This window comes from Amborella trichopoda, chromosome 11, assembly GCF_054954075.1.
Source record: "Amborella trichopoda isolate Santa Cruz 75 chromosome 11, AtrichopodaSantaCruz75HAP2 v2.0, whole genome shotgun sequence".
Taxonomy (NCBI): Eukaryota; Viridiplantae; Streptophyta; class Magnoliopsida; order Amborellales; family Amborellaceae; genus Amborella; species Amborella trichopoda.
This window is the reverse complement of record NC_142346.1, coordinates 5,511,473-5,528,461: the sequence shown is the minus strand read 5'-3', so window position 1 is coordinate 5,528,461 and position 16,989 is coordinate 5,511,473. Positions and strand designations below refer to the sequence as shown.

At 35.8% G+C, this 16,989-nt stretch overlaps 1 protein-coding gene across 1 annotated transcript; it reads right to left on the bottom strand.

The window, feature by feature from the left end:
- Positions 1-11,156: 11,156 nt before the first annotated feature.
- LOC18426794 (vacuolar iron transporter homolog 4) lies at positions 11,157-13,255 on the bottom strand. The gene has a single exon (XM_006833432.3). It carries the CDS (start codon positions 12,051-12,053, stop codon positions 11,427-11,429), a length of 627 nt encoding a protein of 208 aa, XP_006833495.1. The 5' UTR covers positions 12,054-13,255; the 3' UTR covers positions 11,157-11,426.
- Between the last annotated feature and the right edge of the window lie 3,734 nt (positions 13,256-16,989).

Here is a 16,989-nt window from a genome sequence, read left to right as displayed (position 1 = left end):
AGCACGAGCCGTAATACGAGAAATAAAACATAAAACACACACACACACCACAAAAACACAAGGATGTACGTGGTTCACCCCAAGAGGGCTACATTCACGGGTATGGAAAACTGAAATCCACTATAACAATGAATGTTACATCAAAGATTTGGGACATAGAGTTATCTCTCTAACCCTCGACAAAACCTAGTCGAACAAACCCTTTTAGACCCGCTCTCCGGATTAGCACACCCACAAATTTTTCATCTCTATTCCATAATTAAACCACTATCCAAGAAGAGTCCCACCTCTACTCCACAGTTAAACCGCTGTCCAGAAATATACTCTTGAGAGTAACTAAGACTTTCTCTCACTAAAAACAAAAACTACCCAAAATTTTTATGGGAACCTCTTCTTTACAAGAAACGAGCATCTCAATCTACAAGAAGCACATTATGATGTTTCTCTTCATAGGAAGCTCTCTTCTCTCGAAGGGGCGGCCTTGCCGCTGATGCAAATGAGGCCCTAACTGTATATAGTGGAAGCCACCTTTCCCATATGGTGACCCAAATAGCGCACACACAGTTTTTCATCTTTCATCCTATATATATATATATATATATATATATATATATATATATATATATATATATATAAGATTATGAGTCCACACTAAATAGGAAACTTCTCATAGATGTGATATATTTCTCAAAACTAGAAGATATATTTAAGAGTCCTAATCTTTTTGGATTTTTATTTCCCTTAGGAAACTTATAAATATCAAATTCAATCCCACATAATATAGGATTTTCCTATATGGGTGATTTTAGATGTCACCATATCCAACAATCTCAACCTTGATATCAAAATCACCTGCTCACTATACCAACATCTATTGGATAACTTTATGAATTTTTCATCTTTTGCCAAATAAATTCCTTCATCATTATTGCAGAAAAATAATGCTTGCTATTATATTTCTCCACCTCAAATAAAATACTCACATACTTTGTCATGTGCTTTCTTCAACCGAATGCACAAACACTAGCCTTGTACTGAACAATGCGATCTGATACCACTTGTTAGGATTTAATAACCCTCTTAGATGGGGAAAATGGAAATTCCAAAAGTTGGATTCCACCAAAAACATATACTTATCTAGCTAGAGACAAAATAAAAGAAAGCACGAACCATAATACAAGAAATAAAACATGAAACACATGCACCATCAAAACGCAAAGATTTATGTGGTTCACCCCAAGAGAGCTACATCCATGGGCATGATAAACTGAAATCTATTATACTAATGAAAATTACATCAAAGATTTTAGGACATAGAATTACCTCTCTAACCCTCGACAAAATCCAGTTGAGAAAACCCTTTTAGACCCGCTCTCCCGCTCGACACACCCACCAATCTCTCGTCTCTATTCCACCACTAGACTACTGTCTAGGAAGATATCCATCTCTATTCCATAGCTAAAACTCTGTTCAGGAAGAGATCATTGAGAACAACTGAGACTCACTAAAAAAGAAACTATCCAAAATCTTTATGAAAACTGTTTTTCTACAAGAAACGAGCCTTTCAATCTACAAGAAGCACATCATAGTATATGAGGCGCTAGCTCTCTCTAGAGGAAGCCACCTTTCCCATATGGTGACCCAAATAGGGCACACACAATTTTTCATCTTGCATCCCATTTATAAGATTAGGAGTCAACACTAAATAGGAAACTTACAATAGATGTTACATATAACTCAAAACCAAGAGATATACCCAATAGTCCTAATCTTTTTGGATTTTTATTTTATTTAAAAAACTTATCAATATCAATCTCAATCTTATGTAACTTACCCAAAAAAATTCTCAATCTCACATAATATGAGATTTCCTTATGTGGGTGATTTTGGATATCCTTATATCCAACAAATATGAAATTTGGTAGTATCATCATCGCAATAGAGCATACCTAAAAAAAATATTAAAGATAAATTTATAGTAAAATATAATGACCAAAATACCCCTTAAATCTTTCAGAGATATTTTGGTCATTTTATTCTATTGAGAATGTTGTTTTTATATTTCTTACACAAGCTCAAATTTTGGTGTCAAAATAGTATGGAAAAGGAAAATTAAAAATAAAATAATATTGAGATGTGATATTGTGATTGGGACCATCTCAGCCGTCCATTCTGAATGGACGATTGGATTGGGGAGGATATAAGTTTTAAGCTGTAGGGGAAACTTGCCCAATTTTTATTGCAGGTTGTCACTATGCTAGTAATTGCTTTCTTGATTGTAGTCTCTTTCACCTTTTTATAGCTTCTAGTATGCTGAAGGCCGGTATTTTTACAAAAGTAAGGACTTGGAAGAGGCAAGATTTCTTGTGAACAAGAAAATACTTAACTCGTATTGTCATTTACTTAAGGGGGTGGGGGGGGGGGGGGGGGGGGGGGTTTAAGAATTTAACTAATTCAACTATAACGCTATTGCACGACCCTTTTGTCATTTTGTCTATTTCTCTAATATTCTCTCTCTATCTACCATGATATTGTTGTGTGTACGAAAGCTTTAAACCTGATGGGTTAAGAATTCAACTAATTCAACTAATTCAACTATAACGCTATTGCACGACCCTTTTGTCATTTTGTCTATTTCTCTAACATTCTCTCTCTATCTACCATGATGTTGTTGTGTGTGCGAAAGCTTTAAACCTGATGGGTTAATATTTGATAAATAAAGTATAAGAAATAAAACATGAAACACATATCGCAAGAACACAAAGAGTTACCTCTCTAAACCTCGACTAAACGGAGTCGAGCAAACCCTTTTAAACCACTCATCCTTCATTCTCTTTACTACCGACAATACTAGATAGAGACGCAAGAACAACAAGAAACCGAATTTCTCTCTAAAAGAGTAAAGAGCCCAAAATCTTTATGGGAACCACTCCTCTACAAGAAACAAGCTTCTCAATCTTCGGGAGTTTAAAAGAGGCATTATCACAATGTTTTTATCCAAATGAATCTCTCTTAGGGAGTTTAAACGAGGCATTATCACAATGTTTTAATCCAAATGAATCTCTCTTAGGGAGTTTAAAAGAGGCATTATCACAATGCTTTTATCCAAATGAATATATCTTCTCCCTAAGAGGAAACTTTGCATCTTAGGCACAGGAGGCCCTGCATCCCTCTATCACTAGAGGAAACCACAATTCTCATTGGTGACCCAAATAGGGCACAAAAATCATTTGCACTTATATCTCATATATATAAAATTAGAATTTCATATTAAATAGAAAACTTTTTATTAGTGTTACATATATCTCAAAAAACTACGAGATATATCCATCCAATAGTCCTAATCTTTTTGGATTTCTATTTCATTTAAAAAACTTATCGAATATCAATATCAATCTCATATAATAAGGAAATATCCCAATCCCACATAATATGAGAATATCTCAACTCTACGGAATATCTCAATCCCACATAATTTGAGAATATCTTAATTCCACATAATATAGGATATCCTTATATAGGTGATTTTGGATAGCACCAAATCCAACATGTGTTTCTCTAAAGAAAATGACTTTCTTTGCGCTAGACTTGAGGATTGCAACCCTAAGATGAATAGCCTTCCAACTCCAAGTGGAATTAACAGGGAAGGGTCCATAACATGATTTAGGGTGTATGAAATCGATAATTCTATCCACTACTGTGGGGTGGGTCTTGTTAGAAAGGAGTTTAAAAGATATTCAAAGGAAGATTTCACTAAGAACTTGGACCAATGGCTAAGTTGCCAACTAGAAAGGTTCACAGGTTAAACATATTTAGCACCATAGCAAGCTACGTCCCATCCAATGGAGAGGTTGGGTGAAGTTAAATCTTGATGGGAGCTTAAAAGGTTACATAGGCCCTGTAGGTGTTGGTGGGATTCTTCGTGACAAGCATGTACACTTTATTTAGGGCTGGGTGGCCCATGCCGGCCCAATCTGCCTTTCTCTAAAAACGTAGAGCCTTGGCCACAAATTATGGTCAGAGTGCTGGGGTAGGGCCAGTGCCGCCCCGATTCAGCCCGGCAGGTCCTTTATTTATTTATTTATTTATTATTTGTTTTTGGCCAGACCTGGCCCTGATAGGGCTAGGATCGGCACTATAGGGATAAGGCCCAGACCAGGGCCAAGGCCGGCCCAGCCCAATGCCACCACCCTTAACCTTATTCACTTTTTCAGGTCCTTCTCCTCAAATGAGACAATCAAAGGCGCTTAATCATGGAATTCAATCCCTGCTTCCTTCCCACTATAGGGCCATGATTGAGGGTGATTTGGCTAATGCAATCATGTGGTGCAGAGGATATAAAATCCATGGGCTCGGATTTTTTATTTGGATCAAATGCAGCAAGGCCTAAGAGACAGGGAGCCAATTTTCAATAGACAAACAAGGAATGAAACCATAACATAGTCCAGTTGGTGAGAATTGGTGTTCAATAGGAGGTCTTTTCTTTAAAATGTCTTTTGATTGGTGTCTGCTTTCCTTGTCTGCGTCGCTGTGTTCCTAGTTTTACGCTTGCGATCATCCTACAACTTAATATCCAGAATTTTAGGATCAGAGACGTTTTGATGCTTTAAATAGAGGCTCAGATCGGTTTGCTTGGAAATTTCCCAAGTCTTTTCATAGGGAGGCTTAATAAGTTTCATTTATGAGTATACTATTGATAGACCTTTTTTTTTTTGGGTGGAGGAGGGGGGGTGGAAGGAACTTTGTACGTCTTTTTCATTGAACATCATTTTTATAACTAATGAAATTATACAGTTAAGATTCAGACAAAAAAAAAAAAGAAAAAAAAAAAAAAAGAAACAGGAAGGATTATGTCGACATCCCATTTAGATTGATTGTGTTTCTAGGGTCCCATGATCTAACCTAGTATATGTCATTCCTTGGTCATCCTAGACCCATTGTGGCCTGACCCCAAAAACAATACCCTATCTAGTTGTCTAAAAGCCAATTTCCCTAAAATTGAGCCTTTAGAGTCTAGACATCATAAATTATAGGGCAAAGCTTTCTATGTTTTTTCTACAACATAGAAGTTCTATCCTCCCCCTTATCCAATAGTCTATTTTTGAATGGAGGGCTCAGATTGCTCCAATCACAACGTCATGTCTCTACACTATTTTATGTTTAAATTTTTTATGACTATTCTGACACCAAATTTTGAACGTCCATTCTTCTATTAAACTCGCACTAACAAAAAATATAAAAAAAATATTTTCAATAAAATAAAATAACCAAAATACCTTTGAAAATTTTAAGGGGTATTTTGGTCATTATTTTTTATCAAAAAATTATTGTTAATATTTTGGCACGTACCAAATTTCATACTCAAAAAATTTGTATTAAAAAAACTAAAAATAAAATACTTTGAAACGTTGGATCTAAGATCAAATGACGAGTGGCTCTCTTGAAAAAAAATAAAAGGCTGGATGGTAGGGGAGGATAGAACTTCTATATTGTAGAGAAACATAGAAAGCTTTCCCAAATTATAGGGGATGTTATAAGATTTTAAGTGGTCCATGAAGCACACAATTCCGATATGTGGTTTGAAAGTTACGGGCAAAATACTTAAACAATATTTGAAACTACCGTATGGTCCGTGAAATAACTTACCACCCAATTCTAGATCAGTCCCTTATGCATTTCATGCTAATGCGGTTACCATACGGCCAAGCCCGCATATGTAGAAATGTGGGCTTGACAATAAATATATTTTTTAAATATAATTTGATCTTAATTTTTAGATAATATATAATTTTTAACATAGAGATTATGAATATGAAAAAAAAAATTAAAAATAAAAATAATAATTATATTGAGAAAACATTTGTATCGTTAGTTAAAATTGTTTTTAGATGGACCACCTATTTGCATCCATTTTTAAGACGGATGCTTTATACCTCTGGACCACATATTGTAGAATGCTTTCCAGCCCGCATGAAACAATTGTTCATAATTTTATACGGATTTGGAATCCTAATCTGCATCTTTGAATTCTAAGATACTAGGCTTCAAACTCCTCCTACCTATTAGAGCATCATCTTAGAAACTCTTACAACTCTGACAAGTCAATAAGAAAGCATCTAGGGGTTCTATAAAGAGAGCTCCTTGAGAAGAAGAAGCCCCTAATTAAAAAATTCCTCAACCTAAACCTAAACCTAATCCCATGGAGTTCAATACTACCTTAGATCCCTAACCTAGATCACCAAACCCATAATTAAGCTAGAAACCTGGGTCAAACCTAGAAACCCAGATTTGTTTTACAGGGAAGGGACCCCATATCTCTAAACTGTAAATTGTAATTTGGCTGGACTATAATCTTTTCAACTTCAAATTATTTAAGTTTTCACCCAAATCAAAGAGGGTTAATTTCAAATTTTCCTTCCCATATTTGATATAAATAGATCCATACTAAAAGGGTTTGGACTTTAGATGTCTAGGTCAAGAAGTTGGACCTAAAGACAAGTAGGTTCTGTCATTCGAAGTTGAGATTCCTTCCAAACAAAAATGTACATCATACGATGATGGGCAAAATTTATATAAGGTTGCAACCTTAAAATGTAGAACTACGGATGCACCTAAAAAATCAATTGGTAAATATTCTTTTAATGTTGAAAAACCCTCTAATTGATCATCTCGACATCGAGATGTATGACTATGAAAAAAAAAAGGATTTTGAGTCCCAGAAATAGTGCATCTTACAACACATTATCTAGACCGTCTATTTTCAAGATTTTCATATGTTTATAGATCTATTTGATTTTAATCATTTTTGGAGTTTAAAATGCTATAATTAGATTTGAAAATAGATTTGAGATAATCTTAAGAATATTTTACATTAAAATTATATGTTATGATAAAATTTGAAGATGCGCCTTAAATGGATTGTTTAAGGTTGCAACTTTATGGAAACCATACCTAAGATGATTGATATATACATAGTTAGTGGAGTCAATCTACCTACCAACCAATTAGCGGTCTGGTCAGGTTAAAACAGTATCACTTTTTGTCGAAAAGGTTGGAATCCTTTTTTAAAGATTAAAGCACACATAGGAATAATAACTTAAAAATATAAATATATTATTAAGAAAGTTGCCAAACCTTGTTTTAACATAAACAATAATCGACCATAACTTTAAAAAATTAGTTTTGCGTGGTTTTCAACCAAACATTTTTTTTTCTTTATATCGAAACTGCCAGGGCACCAGTTAGTAGCCCAACTGGTCCAACTAGGTCTTGATATTAATTTATTTCTATCAAAATTTTAAACAAAAATCTATTTTGGTAAGAAAAGTTTGTATAAAGTATCAACCTTAACTATAGAAGTAAAGTGCAACTCAAAAACCCATCTAAAAAAGTTGCTCGCCCTAGAAACCTTCTAATTGATCATCTCGACCTCTAGATTTATGGATATGAAGAAAAAGTGATTGTAATTCATGACAATAACACATTTCATAATGTATTATCTGAACCGTCTATTTTTCAGATTTTCAAGTGATACACTTTTTTTAGAGTTTTAAATTGTATAAAAGAAAGTGGAAGTGAACCCTAAAAATGATGCTAAGACATTATCTGACTTGTCCATTTTCAAATTTTCAATAAACCGTCGTATGTCGTATCTGCATTTTTTTTTAGCTTTAAATTTCATAATTAAAAGCAAAAATAAAATTCCAAAATAGACTTCAATTGCCAGAATTGCATTTCAAGTGAAGAATTTGTTCAACTATACTGTTTTTCAGGAAAATCGTGGACTTACGCTCACTGTAACCCAAGCAAAAGCTGCTATGTGCACAAATAGCAATACGATTGTTACCGTTCCTATTTCATTGTATGAACCACAAACGCCTCCGTCAATCCACTGGGCCAGCGCAGGGTTGCATAACTTATTTATTGGGGCTAAGCTGCCATCAAAGAGAGAATATTTACTTTTCGAGTAATTGATGTACGGACCAAAAAAAAAAAAAAGGAAAATATGAAATGACAAATTTTGGGTGAAAATTATGTAGAAGGTTGGTCAACCTATAATTTTTATTTTTTTTTAAATTTTTTTTATGTTTGAGGATGCCATTCTCGGACAACTCTTTGTTTTTTAGTTTTTCATTAGTAGTAGTGTGGGGGGCTGTGTGTAGTCCAGAAGGCAGTCCAAGATTGGCATCCTCGAACCGCTTTATTTGTTAAGAAACAAATGAGCTAATGCGGTCTGAAGATGCCAACCTTGAACCGCCTTAAAGAGCACTAGAAAAGGCGGTTCGAGAATGGGCAACTCTGGCCGCCTCTGAATGCTTAACAAATTCAGTCTTTCTAGTCCGAGGATACCAACTTCGAACTGCTTTGAAGAACACCACAGAAGGTGGTTTGATGATGAACATTGAACCGATTAGGCACTGCACCAAACATTAGGGCACATCTCTACTATAGAAAAAATCTCCAAAACTACATTAAAATACAGTCCGGTATCCTCAGACCAAGAAGTAATTTTTTTAAAAAATAAAAAACCTCAGGTTCACTGACCTTCCGCATAAATTTAACCAAAAATTGACTCATTTCGTATTATAGTATTTGTTTTGTATTCGTACGTAATTCACTCTTATTTTTAGAACAAGAAGTTCACAAACACTCCTGTCAGATTTTATATCTGGTGGTTGTAAGTGTGTGTATCCGTACGTAATTTACTCTTATTTTTAGTACAAGGAGTTTACAAACACTCTTGTATGTCGGATTTTATATCGGGTGGTTGTAAGTGTGTCATTGACTACACTCAAAATTCAAAACAAAGTTTTTCAAACTTCGTGACACACCCCAAACCATCCAATTTAATAGTTAATTGCTACCTCCTTGCAAGAATGATAAATAGTCTTAAAGTATACAATCCCCTCGTGGGCTTTTGTCAGTAAGAATTTCCTTGTTACCATTCTTAGCACCAATGCTACTTTTCTTGAGGTAGCTATTGACGCACTTATCAGTTGCGGACATTGTTTTCTTGATAGTGAACAAATGTTACCACAGATGCTACTTCGCTTCCTCATTTTGAAAGTTCACTTCTTGTATCAAAAATTGAGCACGCTTACGATGCATAACTTGTCATAATATTTTAGGAGTATTCCTTTGGAGTCACTTTTACTCAAGATCGAACTACATGAGTTGCTTTAACTTAATGGCCCTTGATCAATATCATAGCTACTCTGGTCTAAAGCGAATATTGTGTTTGGTCGAAAACTTGTCAAAATCAATATTTGATCGATATGAGTTACTCTAAATGACTGCTTTTTACAACTTGGATTGACACAGCAAAGTTAGACATTTTTTTATCATATATTGCACATTTTTTATGACATTTATTCTTATATCATTTTACTTTTTTAGAAAGCCCGCCTAAAAAATGCTCAAGATATAGCTTAGAACATCAGACTAACTCAAAATAAGGGAAAGTGCCTAAAAATGAGCTTTTCCCTTTCTCATGTTTAGAATCACAGATTGACCCACAATAGGGCAAATACTTAAAAATGGGGATGTCCGATGTTTCAGACATCAAGCAACCTAATGTAAGGTAGTCCAATGGTTTGAACATCGGGCTGACCCCTACACAAAATGACAGCCCTATGATCGCACAAAAATAAAAATAAAAACTAAAAGCATTTGTTGTTCACATCAAAAGGAGGGGCAAAACTAAAAAACATAAAAAAAATTGAGGGGAATAGGATCTCCCATAAATTTTAGAAAAAATTGGATCATATTGCAATACTACATAAGCTTTCCATTTTTTTAAAAAAAATTCCTTTAATATTTAAGAAAATTATATAGACCCACAATTTGTCCTTTCTAGGAAAGCCCCCTATCTGATCCACCCCCACCCCAAAAAAAAAAGAAAAAAAAATCCTTTTTGATATCACACTATTAACTTGAATACTATTTATTTTTACATTCACAATCCAAGTGCTAGATGTATCAGACCGGCTTCTATATTCAAGTTGCGCTTATAGAGGGAAAACGGGAAATATGGGTTAAAATGAAGTTATTTTGTCCCAAAAATAAACTTTTTTCCTTAGCATGTGGGTGAAAAAATAAATAATAGTAGGTTATTAACGTGGTATAAAACTATTAGAGGGAGAATACCTCAAAAGTCCAAATTCAGGAATATATATAATTTTACCGAAAATTTACCTCCTTTGACATTTCACCGAACTCTTGTTTGAATTTGTTAAGTCAAAAACATAATGTTTACCAAGGATTGCTACTACTTTGTCACGACATGTTTATTACCTGCAATATGGGAAGTTTGTGAACGCGCAGTCTACACCTGTATTCCACTATTAATTTGTGCTAAATAAATGTACTATGCAATGCAAGTGACATAATTTCCTCATTCATAAATCCGAGGATAAATACATAAATAGACAAACATTTGGTTGGCTTTTTTGGGGTTTTAAAGTGTCAATATGATTTGTGAAACTTTGGAATCATCATCAACCAAGCTTTATTTTAATTATTTTGATCGGCTATACGAATTTTATTCCACCATGTTGTTCTAAGGGCTAATGAAATTATAAGTCATTATATTTATTCTCATTACTTTTGTTCTATCAAGGGCTAATGAAATTATAAGTTATTATATTTATTCTCATTACTTTCATTTATGTTCTAACATCCTAATTAACTTTTGCTCATTTCTCATTGCATCTGATTTACTAGTACAGTGAGTCATTTATAATGAATGCCTATCATGCGCACATAACATATATTCGGGATTTAGATTCGGATTCATGAAAAGTCGTGGCAAAGTTTTACACTAGTTGTCTACGTAACACAACCCTCCGCCTTTAGTTGGGCTTAGGCTTGGGATAGGTGTGGGGCATAGCAAAGCAAAGTGCTTTGTGAAACTTGGAGATTGATCCCAAATGAAGCGAGACATAGAGAGATACAATAAAAAAGGAACGAAATATTGGTAATTGTTTTCATGATATTACATCATCATCATCATCATAACAATTTTTTTTCTGATTAATTGAGGTCGGCTACAAGAATTCTGATATGTCATTCATGATATTATATGAGAAGCTACAATTCTCCATCTAAAAGAGATTGACCAAATGCAATGAACTATATGTCATTCAATTGAAAGAAAAGAAGGAAAAATGGATGGACTTGTTTTAATTAGCATCTAGGTTAGCAAAATACACATTTTCCAACCCAAAATGCAGACTAGATCTTCTATCATTAAACAACCAGCATCAAGTACCCACCAGAGCACAGGGGGCATAAACATTGAGAGAAAGAGAGAGAGCTTAAAAGTTAGAGAGAAAGAGAGAGCAGTTGACACCACAGGCTTCATCGATCCACAGCTCACCACCACCACCACGAGAGAGAGAGAGAGAGAGAGAGAGAGACAGCACCCTCTAAATCCCACTCGACCCCACAAGCACCATCAATCCATAAGTCACAGCCATGGCCAGCCACCCCCCAACCAATACCCTCGCCGCCGATCTCACCACTGGCGCCCTCCCAAGCCTAGCTCCCAACACCCCAAACCCCACCAACGCCACGGTCGCCGCCACTGCCACCACCCCAACCCTCACCTTTACCGTCCTCACAAACGCTGCTGCCAGTATTGGGACTGCTGCTCCCAACGCAAACGCCATCGCCGACGCTGCCGCAGCCTGGAAGGGGCTCGGGAGCCTCAGACCCTCGCTCTCCTTTTCTCCTCCCACTCTTTCCCTCTCTAACTGAGCCACCTCTATGTCAAGTTGCGAGTAGACCGAGACAAACTCACCGATGGCCATGCTGCATGCCCCTGCTACAAGGCCAGCAAGGCCAGAGAGCAACATGGCCTTCGGATCAGTTTTGATGGCACCAACGCCTACCATGAGAGAGGCGGTGGAGACAAGACCATCATTGGCACCGAGTACCGCAGCTCGGAGCCACTGGGAGCGTTCCGAGTAGTCGATGTGTTCGGGGGCAGGGGATTCTAGGTCGGGGAGCTTGTCAACCATCTGGAGGTTGTTGCTTCCATGCTGCATGGCCATGACTGAGAGAGAGAGGGATGGATTTAACTGAGCAGAGAGGTTGATGAGAGTGGGGAAGAGGATAAAGGCGTGTGGAGAGCACGCGCCTCAGCATCAATTTATGGAGAGGGAGGAAGAAGGGCTTCTCTAAGCGTTTATTATTTTTTGTTTAATTTAGTCCTATGGCTGTGCCTTTGACACCAACCTCCACCAAAGGCCACCCAGTTACTAATTTAGACCTTCTGTTCATGTATCTGCCTTTTTTAGACACTCCTATAATCCCTGTAATTTTCTTTGTATCCCCCTTGTGCCACAGTTTGTGTCCCAGGCCCTACTTTTTAGGATTGTGCTGACCGAGCATGCTGGTTAGTCTGAGCCGGCTGCCCGGCCATTGCCAACCCTAATATCCCTCTCTTTCTAAGCTTCTACACTTGTTTGCTCTCCCTCTTCACTTGTTTGCCTTTCTCCCTCGGTTAAATTTGATGCCCCTTTTTGGCTAATTCAACAACATTAAATGGGCTAGGATGTCTTTCCGGTTAATACTAACCCATAAATTTCAACTTATTTCAGGGTTCGAATCGTACTATACTACACAATTTTGGTAAAGGTGCTTGGGGTCGTGGTTTCTATTCCTAACAACACTAATAACACCTTCAAAAAACTCTCCTTTAAACAGGTCGGTCTTCCCCCCAATGAATTACTCAAAAAAAAAAAAAAAAGTGAAGTACTGCACCAATCTGTGCCTTTTTATTTTTTATTTTAGAGAAGTAGACACAAATACTTGCACTCCTTCGATTTTTATTTTTCTAAAACTTGACACAGATCTTGCACTCTTTTATTATTTTTTTAGAAAAGTTGAACAAATGCATGCAGTCCTTTATTTTTATTCTTTGAGAAAGTTGACAAAAATCTTTCACTCTTTTATGATTTTTTTAGAAAAGTTTAACAAATGCATGCAGGCCTTTATTTTTATTTTTTGAGAAAGTTGACACAAATACTAGCACTCTTTCTTTTTTTTGAGAAAAATTGAACAAATACATGCAGTCCTTTATTGTTTTGGGAAAGGTTTCTATGCTTCCCCTACAATATAGAAGTTCTATCTTCTCCTTACCATCCAGCCATCCAATTTTGATCAAGAGAGCTACCCACCGTTTGATCTTAGATCCGACGTCTCAAAGTATTTTATTTTTACTTTTTTTATACAAATTGTATGAATATGAAATTTGGTACGTGTCATCTTCACATTGGGGTGCACTTATAAAAAATATTAAAACTAATTTTTCGATAAAATAGAATGACCAAAATACCTCTTGAAACTTTCAGGGATATTTTAATCATTTTATTTTATTGAAAATATTTTTTTCTAATTTTTGCTAGTACGAGTTTAATAGAGGAATGGATGTCCAAAATTTGGCCTCAAAATAGTTTACAGAAAAAAACAAAAAAATAGAGATGTGATATTGTGATTGGGACAATCTTAGCCCTCCATTCAAAATAAACGGTTAGATAAGAAGGAAGATAGAACTATTATGCTGTAGAGAAAGCATAGAAAGCTTATCCAATTGTTTTTGAAATAGTTGACAAAAATACTTGCACCTGTTTTAGTAGGTTGTTAACAATTCAAACCGGCAATGGTTCCATCAAACATGCAATGTGAATGTAAAGAGAGTCCTTCAAATAATGGGCAAAGCTTATGATACAAAAATCATACACATGCATTGCACGCATTTATTTCGGCATGCAAATATTAGCATTTGTCCTTATTTTCCAGATTGCAGTTCAATGTGCCAAACTAATATGGAAATGCACTGTGTGAGGTGAGAAAGACAGAGGAGAGAGAAAGTGGCGTATCCATAATATTTTTTAGGTAATGCGTTGGAACCACTGTCAGTTTTATAAATAGTTAGTGGTTTTCAAATGTGTCGAGAATAAAAATTTAAAATTTAAAATTTAAAATTTAAATCGATAGATAGCTGAAGCTCCAGTAGTACTACCACAACACACAACTTCAATCTCGCTCCCAATAATAGTGTATCCATGAATGTGCGAGCAAGAAAGACAAAGAGATTAAAGAATGTTGTGCGCGTGATAGAGAGAGAGAGTACTTAGAGAGAGAGAGAGACTTTTGGGCAGTTATACCGGCACGAATCATATCAAAGGTGTATGACCATAATAAAGACGCCAACGGCGTTTAAAGTTTAAAAACGCAACGTTTCCGTTTCGGTCTTTTTGCCCTTTAATTCTAGAGATACGAAGTGTATCCTTTACGTCAAATGAGAGTAGGGGTGTCCAATGGTTTCCCTCTGTGTCCTTTTTTTCGTGAAAAGATTTTATGCTCCTGTAGGAGCATTTCTTTGACTCGTTCCCTCATGTAAAACCTACCTAGGAGTACTTTATCGAACCCATAACTTGAAAATGTAGGATCTTTAACCTGATAATCAACCTTAAAAAAAAAAAAGTCAGATCAAATGAATTTGTATGTGTCTTAATAAGATAATGTCAAAAAATATAACATAGATTATGCAATTTCTTTAATGTTCAAGAATAAATTCTACAATTTATGGCTCGATAGACCTAATTTATTTTTAGCTACAGACACAGAAACAAAAAGGGAAATACGAAAGGCTCCATTTTTGGGAAAAAATTTACACATCGGACCGGTTTTAAATTCCTTTTGTTTATCTTGTGAGGTTGTGGTAGGTCCAATCCCCTAAACATTGGACCGGCAAGGTTTAAGTGATCCTAGGTTTAGGCCCTCAAACTGTTAGTTCTGCGCGCCCTATTGCCACGTGGTAGTAGTATGAGGTCTTAAACCTCAGATGGGTCACCGAACTAAATGGTCTGAGATTCGGGACATCAAATCCGCCTTGAAGTGAGAAAAAATAAATAAAAGAAATTTAAAACCAGTCCGATGTTGCCAACATCAGACTGAGGGACAATCTGGGAAAAAACAGGAAGCGAGGCGATTGACCTCGCACATAATTTTTGCAAAAAAATGGAGCTTTTTATATTTTCCCATTGTTTTCATGTTTGTGCATAAATAACTCTTTTTTAAGAACAATTAAAATGGAACTTTTTTTTTTCAAAACAATTATTTTGGTGAGTCCACCGAAAAAATTTCAACGGAAAAAGCTTACCTAACTAGCTCCCCCCAAAAAGGCGCTCTTAGCCAGTGTCATCAGCTTGGTAGTGGAGCCACTAAATAACATTTAAAGGTTCAATTCCTACCTATTAACATGCATATATATATATATATATATATATATATATATATATATATATATATATATATATAAGGAGTAAATATATAGCATGCTCCTGCGGAACTTGGTACACGGCACTCAATAGCGTATCTTATAAATTCTTAAGCCATTTGGTCCTCCTTTTTTGATCTCCAGTGTCCCCAATATAAGGGGGACGTGGATTGCTGAGTCGACCACCACTCTGAGGAAGAGAGGGGAAAATGGGATCGGATAAGCATTTTATAATCGAAGAGAGTGTGCATTCCACGAGGCTGGCCTCCCATTATGTATTGCTGCATCAATTTTATGTCCCTTCTTTTGCCTCCACTATGCTCAAATCCTGTCCTTTCTCACTTTAGGGTTTGAGCCTCTAATTGACTAATAGTGCCTCACTATGCCAATATTTTGTACCACTACCTTGATTCCTTGTCTGTGACTTTGGAACCTTATTGGAGTGTTTCTTCTTTTTCAATAACATGTAACATGCATACATGCACCCATCTATCATGCTTGTATGCATGTATCATGGTGTATGCCAGTGTAGGAAATCACGACTTGGGGACGGAACTCGAGCCATGGGCCGTGCCCGAGCAAATGAGTGACTCGGGGGGATTTTGAGTTGCTCAACCCGAGGCGGGCAAGGGGCCAGCAAGGAAAATAAATGTTAAAAGATATAAAAATACAAAAAAAATCTCGAAAAATATGTTTAAAGTAAAATTATACAAAAAATATATAAATGAGGTTAAAAATGTAGTGAAAGAATGAGTTTTGATAAAATCAATTTGTAACCAAAGATATTCTAGAAATAATTAAAAAAGAATATATATATATATATATATATATATATATATATATATATATATATATATATATATATATATATATATATATATATATATATATTCAAATAAATTTATTATTTTAGAAAAACTTTATATTTTTTAAAAAAATTTAATATTCCCAAGCTTGACTACCAAACACGGGATACTTAGGCTTGCTAGGGTGAGGACCTGAGTTACTCAGGAGTGTCTGGGTTGGCTCGTCCGAATAGTCAAACACCGTTGTATATGCATGTGTTTATTTGTGATGCACCATGTGCATGTGAGACACCTGCACCATAGATTCGTAGTTATGGGGGTGTGTGTTGAAGTTCATTTATGTTTTTTCATTCCATTTGCATTATCATGCATATTGTGGTCATATGCATGCGCATTTCATAAAGTGTTATCAAAATCATATTAGCTGGCAATTGTTCGGGTCAAAACTAGTCCAACAACATGTTGTTAGTATTGGTTTGAAAAATGTTTGAGTTTCACATTGAAGTAGAGAGAGTTTATTGAGTTGTATTTAAGTACACGTATTTCCATACAATATACTCTAAGTACAAAGGAGAGAGAATATGCATGTGTGGAATACACATGTGTGAGGGCGCTTGATTATGCACTTTGCACCTTGGCTTGGAGGAAGATCTAACGGTCATCTAGCCGTTTATGCGTGTGGAACATCCAACAGTCATCTAGTTGTTGATGAGGTAGAGGCTTGTAATAGCAACCATCAAGTGCATGTAACTTATAGATGTTGGGTGGTGCATGTTACTACTATAACACTAAATGGACAGCTTCTTGGTGCCCTATAACAAGGGCCCTCCCTCCTATCCATATGAGTTAGTTTTTTATAGCATACTTTTGAGTCTCTCAATGCATATTTTCTCTGCA